The sequence below is a fragment of the Asparagus officinalis genome, chromosome 10 (genome assembly GCF_001876935.1).
Source record: "Asparagus officinalis chromosome 10, Aspof.V1, whole genome shotgun sequence".
Taxonomy (NCBI): domain Eukaryota; kingdom Viridiplantae; phylum Streptophyta; class Magnoliopsida; order Asparagales; family Asparagaceae; genus Asparagus; species Asparagus officinalis.
Window position 1 is genome coordinate 71,199,935 of NC_033803.1, and position 12,653 is coordinate 71,212,587.

General features: G+C 36.0%; 2 protein-coding genes across 2 annotated transcripts in view; both read right to left on the bottom strand.

Annotated features, from left to right (window-relative positions):
* Window positions 2,386–6,433, bottom strand: LOC109824908 (V-type proton ATPase 16 kDa proteolipid subunit). The gene is made up of 3 exons (XM_020391536.1): window positions 6,265–6,433; window positions 5,906–6,191; window positions 2,386–2,783 (listed from the first exon to the last, which is right to left on the bottom strand). Exons 1-3 carry the CDS (start codon window positions 6,338–6,340, stop codon window positions 2,651–2,653), a joined length of 495 nt encoding a protein of 164 aa, XP_020247125.1. The 5' UTR covers window positions 6,341–6,433; the 3' UTR covers window positions 2,386–2,650.
* The window catches only part of LOC109826907 (BTB/POZ domain-containing protein At1g21780), an 8,075-nt gene continuing 3,029 nt past the window's right edge, over window positions 7,608–12,653 (bottom strand). The window contains 1 exon segment of the mRNA XM_020393923.1: window positions 7,608–8,480. Coding sequence (XP_020249512.1) covers window positions 7,875–8,480 — 606 coding nt within the window. The 3' untranslated portion in view covers window positions 7,608–7,874.

The following is a 12,653-nucleotide window of genomic DNA, read 5'->3' on the forward strand; positions in this document are numbered from 1 at the left end:
GGCGGTGTGGATCTTTCCGGCGCCGGCCCCGGCGCAGGCCTTCCAGATGCTGGGATCGAGGGACGGAGGCGACGGAGACGACATTAGGGCTAGGGTTTGGGTATTTTTTCGGATTTCTAGGGTTTTGATTTTTGAAAGAGGAAGGGGAAGAGTTTGTTATATAAGCTGCGGGGAGTTGCAGGGGTAAGGATCTGACACTAGAGTTGGAGTAATTTACGGATTGTGCCACTGCGGTGAGATTGGACTTCGGAGAGTATGAATGCAGTTGGAGTTAAAATCGGCAGTTTTTGTTGGGGGGAACTGAATGAAGACTGTTTTTTTTTGTGCAGGGTTTTTCTTTTGTAGTGTTTTGACTGGATTTTAATGTCATAATTTATTAAACGTAAAAGAAAAATTAGTTTTTTTGTGATATTACATTAAAGTGTCTTTAAATTTTATAACTGGTAAAAAGATGAATTTGTTGTCAAAATATTATTTTAGTTATAAAGCGAATTTTGGAAAAGAAAAAAAAATTTATAAGTCCAAAATTTTCAACGAGTTTATCGGAAAACTAGCTTTTGATATTCATTTTAGAATACTAACATATGAAGGTTTGTCTTATAATTTACAAGAAGAAATTTTAAAGTATGTTGCCTCCCTCTTCACTTTTTTCTATTAAAAAGTTAGAATTTCCTTTTTTATTAAAAAAAAAAAACATGTGCATAAGGTCATGTAATTAGATGGACAATGTGAAAAAAACCATTTACAACTTGTGTCTGCTTTTGAACCCACGCCCATGGTTTTCTGAAATAATTTGTACAATATTTTGTCTTGGGTTTTCGATTGTTGTTCTATTCTGTTGGAAGTCTAATTTTAGTTATCTCATTGTTTGGATTTAATTGTTGGAAAAAAAATCACACAATTATCTTTGTACTTGTCTTGATCCTCAAATGCTGTTGAGATTTGGAGCAGTTACAATTCTGATATTTTAGTTTAAGACATAAAATATTTTTTGAAAAAAAAAAATATTTTATCATCCAGCAACTCTCGGTGAAAGTTACACGGTGAAAGAGTTCAAACTCAATCTTATGTTGGAAAGCCCTCGTAATTGTCTTTAGATAGATTACAGAGTTTTTTTAGATAATAGTCCCTTTAATTTTGAAATTTGCATATTAGTCCCTCAAATCCTATAGAATCTTGCAAAATGACACTTCAAGTTAAATCATGTTAGATTTGAAAGGAATATTTTATTATATCTAACAATTAGAGGCAGTCCCCTCCCCCCCCCACCCCCCCACCCCACCTATTGTGTTCACCAAGGATCCCAACTCATTTCTTATACTCAGTATGCGCTTTAAAAATATGAACCCACTTAAGTTCTTCTTCTCTAATTGTTAGAAAAGAGCTTTAACCCAAAGTTTAATTTCACAAAGGTTTGAAGCATGAGAGAGAGAGAGAGAATGATAGTTTGGTAATCGCAGATATCAACTTAGGAGTTAACCCAGCCATGGTTAAGTTTTTCAACTAAAATGGTAACAGAGGGACCATTATAAGATTTGAAGAACTAATATGTCATTTTCAAGATTTTGAGGACTAATACGCAGTTATTGAATATCTAAGGACTAATATGCATTAAAAAGAATAAGTTCTATGACAGGACATCTATTGAAGTGACTTTAAAATTTAATTCTTTTCAAAAAAAAAATTTAATTGGTTCATTGGAATTTTTCCTCTTTAGAAAACTTGAATTTCCTTTTTTCTTTTTCTTAAAAAGCATGACCACAAGAATGACGTGTATAATTGATTCGACGATCATGCATAAGATTATGTAATTACATGGACAATATGGAAAAAACAAATTAGAAAGTCTAGCCATATTTTACAACCTGTGTCTGCCTTTGAACCCATACCCATCATTTTCTGGAATGATTTGTACAAAATTTGTCTTGGATTTCAATTGCGGTTCAATTTCTGTTAGAAGCCTAAATTTTAATTATCTTATTATTGTTTGGATTTAGTTTTCTTAGAAAATACATTTCCATTCTTGCCCACAATTGTCCTTCCACTTACCTTGATCGTCGATAGCTGAGTCAACTAACTAGTACTAGTAAATTTTAGCTCAACCGGTGACAGTAGTTAAGAAGAATATTTCTTAGGAGATTTTAACTAAGAATCTCATCTTGCTACGTAAAAGATAAAAGAAGTGAGCTCTACATCAAAATACTAAAATGCAGCTATCTGATTTTTTTTTCCCCAGAATAAAGAATAACTCTACAAAACACCGTGAGCGAGTGATCCAGACGGCTGAGAGATTCTAATATGGCTCACAGTCTTGGATTCGATTGAAGGTACAAATATGGAAGGCATAAATTTTATCAGAGCAGTCGGACGGGGAAAAAAAACATAGATCCAGATAAACACCATATTTAACCTATCATTATTAAGAATCACAAATAGAATGGGAACCAGCACTAGCTGCAGGCGTGTCTCACATTACAGAGAGTTTTATGTAAAACTGTCATAACATCGTTATGCAAAGATTTGGGGGTTTTTATCAGAAGGGACTCCCATCTATAACAATCCCTCAAAACAATATCATAGTGAAATAAACAGAGTACTGTAGAAACAGGAAGGCTCGTGATCGTTGGAAATAGAGCCCGGCTGACTTCACTTAGTCTGCTCGAGATTGGCCAGCTCGAGAAGAGAGGATGATGCCGACGATAAGACCGTAGAGGGCAAGAGCTTCTGCGAAAATGAGAATGAGGATCATCCCGACAAACAACTTTGGCTGCTGTGCATTCGCCCTGCAGCAGAATATCTGAACAAGTTAACTTTTGTAATCTCAATCATCTAAGTATTTGTTCTTTGTAGTTGTTGGCACGTCCACATTCAGAATAAGCAAAATGAATAGGAAAGTGTAGTGTGAAATAGATTAGAAGTTGGTGGCGGAAATAAACACATCAATCTGAAATTGGATTTTTCTTTTTCTAACGACTCAACTAGACTAAAGTTTCCAATCACCAATCTGTAGTTTTAGGACTCGAGACAGTTCCACACGTCATCCCATTATGCAAATCATGAAAATATCCAATTAGTAACAAACCAAATATATCAATTCATAGTCACAGGTTTGTATACAAGCACATATGAAGAGCAGAACAACCATTAGAAGGACAAATTAACAATACACATGGAAACACGTTATACCATTTGCCTAATTCTTCTAACCCAAAAATCAACAGAGAAGTTCCCCAGGATGTTCCATGATATCTAACATATACTACAAAAGTCGACCATTTTTCTCACAGCAACTACCTAAGATTCAATTGAATATAGGCAAAATGGACCTTTCATTTGCCTCCCATGATCCCATCTCTTTTGTCCTGCTCAAATTACATTCATAAGTACACTTAAAGATGACGTATGCGCTAAGAGTACATGGTTTTGCACATACCAGCCTATACATCTTTGTTGAGTATCAGACAAAACAAGGCAGATGAAGGGAGGAGGAAAAAGATCCCATACCCACACAGAAAAAAAAGGGAAGACAAAAGGAGGGAACATAAAAGTATTAAAAAAAATCCCCGGAACAAGTGCATGTGTACAAATGCACTTGCACACATATAAACACATAATTTACTTTCTCCACTGCTCAAGTTTTGTGTTTTTGTCTGAATACACAAGCCAAAATCCAACCTTGAGGGAGAATTGAGTCTTGACAAAGAAACCATCTAATTGGTTAATGAAAAACTTGGAACGAATCAATAATCTACAAATATGATTTCTTAGAAATCGGTCGATCTAGTGTTATCAGGAAAAGTAAGACATTTTCAACATTCTAGCAGAAAAAGTTTGATGCCTAGCCTACCTACCAAGTTACAAAGCGTGAACATTTAAACCTGTTTCTCTTCAGAATAGTGGACTTAAACAAGATTCCCTTAGTTTTATTCATTCTAATTGAAGCCAGTGAAAAAAATTTCCTAATAACTGGTACTAAACAAAGCCGCCTAATATTATTCCTGTCTAATGCAACACAATGATGGCTGTTTCGAGTTATTGACACCATATTCAAAATGAGAAAAATACTCACCTAGGCTACCCAATTAACCATCAAAGGCCAATATATGATTTATAAAACCTCTGAACAACAATACATGAACAACAAAACAAGGTGTTCACTGATAAATTTATATCCACGTCTTGTAAAAATAAAATAGAAAGCAAGAGATGCTATACTATAATAACATTCCCCAGAACCTGAATTAAGAAACAAAATTCATCTTTCCGATCATTAAGGACTAGATCATCTATGTGTCAGAGATGAATATGAAAAAACCAGAAGTAGACCTCAGATAGCAAGTTTAAATGAAATACTGCAAGAAGGCAAGAACAAACATGAGAGAAGAATGAAAAACATTAGCCTTTGTAGAAACTCAGCTAATCCTTATACACTCCAGCTTCAGATATTAGCTTGGCTGTCTGATAGACATGAGAACCAAACAATCTTAATACACATTTTATATAAGTGGATTGAGCTCTACACACCATCAAAGCAGCTCACTGATTAAACTATTAGTATGGCACTATAGCTGATACTCCTCAAGTAGAAATCTAAGATAATGACATAAAATTCTAAATAGATCAATTTCCTAATCAAACTATGTACATTTGGCTTCCCAAGACAATATATCTTCAATGATTCATTTCCAGTACTCTTGGCACTTGCATAGAAGTTTGACAATGTCTCTTTAAGAATTCGAAGCCTTAACGATCTAATGCAAACAAGGAAAGAGAGAATTCCTCAATGACTATACAGTACAAGGTATGGGTTGACGTATAGAGAACTGAGAACACGTACGAACATTCAACTTGAATAATCATAACTTTCACTCATCATGCTAGGCTGCACAGTCTAAACAAGCTAACTTGACATGCTTCAGACTTCACATATCGGTTTAACTCTATTCGTACATGTTTTAAGTGCAATTTGTGCGAACAAGTCATATTTCTGCCAAAACGGTTAAATATCAAAAAATAATAATAATAACTTCCAATAGGTTCAGAGGAATTAGAAGAGTCAAGTCTTCAACAACTAGAAACCGCGTTTTCCACTAAACAGACAGAGAGACTTACATAGAAAGGAAATTGTTTAACTTGAGTAATACAAGAACAAAGTTAGTCCTAGGAAGCCTATCTGCTGAACTGATTTTATAATATTAGATTTCACCATTTATCTTTCCAATCTTACTTTACAGATTCACAGACGCCAACAAAAACAAATTGAATTTCCACTCATAAGAAATAGAAAAGCTTTCATCCCCCACCCCACCCCCCTCCCAAAAAAAACAACAACAAAAAAACAAAAAACAAAAAGGACAGAAAGACAAGTAATATAAGGCCTCAAAGTTACACGTAGGAAACCCATCTAAATACAAGTAATCCAATACATCAGTAGATTAGGTTAGATTACACCATTGATCTTTCCACATCTAACAAGTACTCAAAAGGACAAACACCATCTAACAAATAATCTGAAGGACAAACACTAACAAAACTAACAGCCTATACATCATTAGAACCAATACACATATTAACATGCTAAGAGGTGTTATGGGAGCTTTTTTTTTTGGTGAAACTAACTTTTAAGCTAACTTATTCAAATTTACATGTTCGGCGGCATCTCAAAGAAACTAGCTTTAAACCCCATAAAGCTAGGTTTGACCAAAAACTAACTTTTCTACCCTTACAAAAAAAAAACTTTTATCATAAAAAGTCAAAAGCACCCAAAGCTAGCCTAGCTTATAAGTTTCAAGGTTTATTAACTTACTTCAGATAATAATAGATCTAACCATCAGAAATTAAACAAAAACAAATACCAAACAATTCAACAGATCTAACTTTACAGAGCAATAGATTCTCTCTTTACCTGACTCCAGCATCTCCGACGATCCCGATCGCCATTCCAGCCGACAACCCCGCGAGACCGCAAGCCAAACCCGACGAAAGGTGAGCATACCCATCAAAAAGATAGTAAGACTTTGCCTTAGGGTTAATCCCCGTACTGATGATGACGGCGATAATCAAACCGTAGATTCCGAGAACTCCAGCCATGACGACGGGCACGATCGACTTCATCACCAGCTCCGGCCTCATCACTCCCATCGAGGCCACTCCGACGCCGCTCTTCGCCGTTCCGTACGCCGCTCCCATGCCTGGATCAGAAAGAAAATGGATCAGAAACCCTAGATTCGGATCAGATCTGATGAAACCCTAGGTTTTGCTTACAGGAAAAGACGAGGGCCGCGGCGGCGCCCAGGAATCCGAAGAAGGGCGCGGTCTCGTCTCCGGCGAAGCTCGACATGGTTGAGAATTGATTTGGGATCTGGAAACCCGACTTTGGGATTTTTGAGGATGATGAGATTTTAGGGATCGGAGCTTTGGAAGGATGAGAGAGGGGAAATAGTAAAAGGAGTGGTTTGTGATTTTATAGGGAAATTTGGTCAGCATGAGGAGTGTTTTTGTCGAAACACCCCTGATTTAGATAAATTTGCAGATACTTCTTTTTTGTCAATAAGTAATGCAAATTCTACCATAATTTTAGACTCGATTTTCTTTTACTAATAAAGAAAAATAGGAGCAGATAGCGATTAACGGGGAAATGTAACACGATATATATAACATATAAGTAGTCCTTGCTAGAATAAAAAACTCAATAAGTGCGAACAAATATTTTTATTTTATCAATAGTTGTCAATTTCATAAGATCCAAGGATTTGTGGATTTGCGGTTCCCATTTTATTGGATGAAGACAACCTTCTCTCATTAGGAAATTGTGGGTTCCACTTTCCTAGGGGTTGTTTCTCTCTTAGCTAAATGTTTTCAAAAGCCTTCACTTATATATACTCACTTGCTTTGGCAACACTTGTATACCATAAAATTTTTTAAAATTGCACTAAAATACACCTAAGTTTTTAAATTTGCACTTAATACCCTCAATTATGCAAACTTGAGGGTATTTAAATGCAAGTGTTTATACACTTTAGAATATTTTACTGTAAGTTTTAAAAACTTTAAGGTATAATTGTGGTCATAAATAGCTTTAGAAACTTTAGGGCATATAAGGGCTGTCACAAACGAGCAAGTGCATATAGACGCAACAAAGTTGAAGCGCGCAACGAAGTTGGAACTATAGGGCATTTAATTGCAATTAAGTCTTCAAATTATTTAAATCATTCAGCATCACCATATATTCATTCAGCAAAGAAGAATTTTTTGATTTAAACCCATTCCACCTTTTTATTTTACAAACCGACCGACTCCCTTTTTATTTAGCGGAATCGACCCACTTCTCAGCCACGTCAGCAACGTGGCCGAGAAGCGGGTCGATTTCAATAAAAAAAAGTTGAAATGGGTTTAAAACAAAAATTTGTTCTTCAGCAAATCATGTAAGATCAAAAATATAAGCATAGAACAAAGCATCTAATATTGACAGCATAGTACAAAGCAGATTCTACCAATAAACAAGGACATGATATCCCTGAAGACCAATGACCATAGAACCAATGGCAATGCCTTTTTACCCCCACAAAGTAACCAGATGCTTTAGAATTAGCAGCAGAATAAGCATATAATTTCGAGATAAGATATACAATTAACTTTGAGATAGAATGCATTAATGACAATTAGCTCCATATTAAAGTGTCATCCCAACCACAAGAAAGCTACTTTCTTGTGATTGCCTAATGTTCCATAAGAGTACATAAAACATCAAACTACAGACTTTCAATATTTACAGGTACTGTGAAAGCCCAACACACTACATACCCTCAGTATACAGATAAAAGCCCGAGCATATAATGCCTAGGATCTCTTAAGATTAACCTTCTCAGATTTTATCAAAGAGACTTCCAAACAGTGAGCACCTCTTGAAACATCTCCACCATCAACTCCCTATCGGCATGACGAAAAAAGCTACTGATATCCTCTCTTATGTCATAAATCTTGCCGAAATCAAACAAATACGTCAAACAACCTTTCTTCAGCTTAGGCAACTGATACAGCCACGCCTCCTGAAGTCTCTCAAGAACATTCCCCGAACTAATATCCTCCAAGAGACTCTCCTCACAGCAACTCTTGAGATCGGTGATATCATACTTATTCGCTGCGCCAAGCAAAGCGAGGCGGTGCTTCCAGAAATCATCATGCTTTATGTTGCCATAAATGTAACCTAGGAGAGCAGAGCAAGCATCTGTGGACATGTCCTCGATGGTGATGGTTGAGGACTCTTTCTCTTTGAGATCATGGAGAAACATGCTCTCGAAGACCGGGGAGCTTCCGGAGAGGATGGCCTTGTGGGCTTTAAGGGTCCCACCCGGAGTGTTGATGGTGACGTCAGCATGGATGCCCTCATTGAGCATGCGAGAGAGGCATCTGAGGGTGCTTTTCCCTGCGAGAGAGTGCATTGTTCCTTCGTTGGTCCATATCGAGCAGGCTTCCCCACCCTGTATTTTCATAGAAGGATCATGCTTTAGACGATAAGGGAAGAATGAAATTCAGCCGATCCCATTACTTTCAGTAGCAATTATGTTTAAACAGTAAAAAAAGGGCTAATTGCAGATACTCTAAAACTATTTTATAAGCACTTCCGCCCCTGAAGTCCAGACAAGAACCTCTTCCAACTTCCAAGTTAGTTGAGATGTCACGTTAGAACCACATGATGATAATTTACATTTTGTTCTCAGTTTAACTATAAACAAAGAAGACTATATTGACAGTAAGTTAAGACAAAAAAGTGATATCATCTAAGATTCATGGGTTGTAAGTAGTGGTGCATTCGGTCCGGATACGGCTCAGATATGATGCTTATCATATCCATATCCGCTTACCCATCTCGGATACGGATACAAATATAACTCGGTAAGAAAAATTCATATACATATCCGCTAAAACCGTATACAGTTACGGATATAAATGCGGATATATAAGCGATTATGCATGCGGATACAAAATGAATATGAGAAAACTAGATAGTACTGAGAAAAATATAGTTCATGCTATACAAAAGAGTTCGTTAATATGTTCATCATAACTAAAAAGTTAAGATTAGACATCTTGATCATCAAAATTAACCACAAATCCATAATCTAAGAATTGAAACTATCATCAAAATTAACCACAAATCCATAATCTAAGAATTGAAACTATCGTAAGAGTATGACTAATATGTATTCGGATATTTCATAATCTAAGAATTGAAACTATCGTAAGAGTATGACTAATATGTATTCGGATATTTCGGATACGGATACCGATATTTCACTACAAAACCATATCCATAACCGTATCCAATCGGTTATAGATTTGAGTAACCATATTCGTATCCTAACGGATACAGTTATGAATATTTCCTCGGATACGGATACGGTTTAGCACCCCTAGTTGTAAGTGCTAAGAAAAAAATTTGTGGTATAAGTGGTTTATCAACATAGTACAAGGGGCATATCCACATTTTTGAAATAAAGTGAAGAGTTCTCTGTGAAACTCAAAATTCTAGAAATAGCACACTAAATAAGCAACTATGTTGCACGGGTACTGGTAGGGGTACGGGTGCGAACACGGGTGCGGATACGGGACACGGCAAATTTATCAAATGTAGGATACAGGGACACTAATATATATACCTATTGAAAATAATAATATATATATAGGTTGAAATGAACCTGATCCAAGTCTAACAAGTTGTAGAAATTTGATGTGAAATGTAAGATATACGTCCAATAAGTGCACCACGTGTTTTAAACTAAAGCATGTATTGTATAATTAGGTACATGTCTGCATAAATATATGTATATACTCAAGCCGTTTCTGAGGAGTGTCCGACACGGACACGGGAGCCAAGATGAAGTGTCCGGGTGACCTAGATAAGTTGTTTAGCAACATAATCAAAAATCTCCCATGTCAATTTCAATTGATAAAAAAAGTGAATCTACATATGATAACTTTAATCATCTCGCAAGCTTATGTAAGGAATTTAATATCGAGATTTGCCTCATTTTTGTACTCTACATTATCGCTGGAGGAATTGTTACTATTGGACAAAATAGGTAACTTGAAATATACTAGTCGTCTAAATCTTAAAATGTTTTACAACTATGATTTGAAAAGGGAGTTTCTTTTGGATACCACCTAATAATTCTGATTTCACTGTGAAACTAATCATTCTGAGTTTATTCTGAATTTCAAATATTAGTATAGACCGCTATTTTAAAAAGCCTTTGCCTAGTCCAGCTAGGCGTACGCCTAGACCTAGGCGGTACCTAGGCCTTTTGCCTAGCGCCTAGGCGGTACCTAGGCTACCCATCTAGGTTTTGAGAGTGCTCAGGGGACCGTTGTCTGCTTACATTGATTACACCCTTTAGGTCTTGATTGTAATTTTCAGCATTGCAGCCTCCACGTCCTCCAACCTTCTCCAAACTCCTCTAACCTCCAAATATGAACATCCTCACTACTTCCTCTGACCTTCAGCAAAATCTCCTTGATCACCACTTAAATAAAAAAAGAAATCCACCTAGACACCAGTTCAGCACCCACGCTTTCTATAACATGAACATTTACTATCAATTATTACAATTAAAAAATAAAAAAAAATAAGTAAACCGCCTAGGCTTTAGGTGTCAGGTGTCTAGGCCATGTAACGTTTTCTGTAACATTTAGTTACTATCTTGATATTTAGTATTTAATTGTTTATTGTGGCTCTATGATTGCTATTTATACTTTTTGCAATTTAATATGAATTTAATATATATTTTTTGTCAATTATTATAATTAGATAATTTAAAAATAGCCAAACACCTAGGCATACGCCTAGGCGTCTAGGTGCTAGGCGTTGACTGAAACGCCTAGTCCACCTAGCACCTTGTGTAACACTGGTATAGACAGGGATGAGCATACAAGTTTAAAAAGGACTAAAGTCAATAAAAAATGTTAGATTGACAACATAGTTCATTATTTCAATGTAGACAGAAAATGATATATTATTGGCCAAGCAAAAACATTACACTCTGTTTTATTTTATTATGAATTCTTAAAGTTGGTTTACCTGGTCATATATGATCCTATAATTCAAATAATGTTTCAAGAATAATGAGTTTGAGACTTTGAGTAGAGCTACAGGAAAGAGATCTATAGATAAAAAAAGTGACATAAACAGTAAAAAAATAAATTTTAAATATAAATAATGAACTTGAGAGGAGCCATGGCAGAATTTGTACGTGTTATGCGTGTCCGTGCTTCATAGCCCGGTGTTTTCAATGCGTGAGGCGCAATGCAGGGTGCAAAATTAGTTTACGTACATATGCGCAAGACGCAATGTGATGCGCACACCCGAGCAAGGCGCACTCCAGACACATAATTTTTCAAGATATACAAACATGCATGAAAAATATATATATTTGTGAAATTTCATGCAATCATGCAAGTTTTTCATACTACTGTAGTATATTGCACCATTAACAATTACATTGCTAAATTTTATTTCTCTCTTTACAGGTTACAAGTGAAGAATCAAGTAGTAGCATCTAGCGTCGAATAGCAATAACCAATCCTAGCACAAGAGCAACAAGCTTGAAGCCTTGAACAAAACAAGAAGTCTTCACATTTCAACAGTCCTATGTAATTATGTATTAATAAAAAGAAGCAATTAGCTCATAATATCATGATTATGTACATTTATTAGTCACTAGAAAGTAGAAATAATTAATTGAGAAAGATTGCACATCAAACAATCAAGTGATCAACCATCTTAACCACTAGAAAGTAGAAATAATTAATTGAGAAAGATTGCACATCAAACAATCAAGTGATCAACCATCTTAACAGTCAACCGACTCAACACAAAGTCTGAGAAAGATTGCACATCAAACAATCAAGTGATCAACCATCTTAACAGTCAACCGACTCAACACAAAGTCTGAACAAACTATAATAATTAGCCTATTATTAATTAAAAGCTGTCCACAAACCAAACTTTAATAATTACCTATCATTAATTAAAAATCAGTTTACTGGCTTACTACTTCAAATCATTAACACTAAAACATTCAAACACATTGCTTTATAGTTAAACACCCAATAGCATCTTAACAGTTATTAGTTTACACTTTACAGATCAAGTGAGAAGAAGGGGGGAAAAGAAAGAAAAGGGAGCAGCTGCAGTTAATAGTTCAAGTGAGAAAAAGAAAAAAAAAGGAACGGGAGCAGCAGCAAGCATAGAGGACAGAGAAACCAGATCTAACTCAAGAGAAAAAAAGAGAAAAAAAAGCGGAAAACCAAGGAGAGAAGGAAAAGAAAAAGGCAAACAATAATAAACAAGAAAAGAAAGAGAGGAAGAAAATACCTCAGTTCCAATTTTCGTTCATTGCTCGCTGTTTTCTGCTCGCCCACCAGCTGCCCACCATTTTCTGCTCGCCACCGCAGGGAGAACACCGAACACAAAGAGAAAGGGGGAGAGAACGAAGTGAATGAAGCCCTAATTATTTGCTTTGGGTCAAGTTAGAGTTGTTTTGGGTTTAAGTTGGAGTCAGGTTTGTATCTGATAGCCCGCTTTTACTAATTCAAACCAAACCCAATCGCCTCTTCTCCTGAAGCGATCGCCCGGCCCAAGGTGCTAAGCGCTA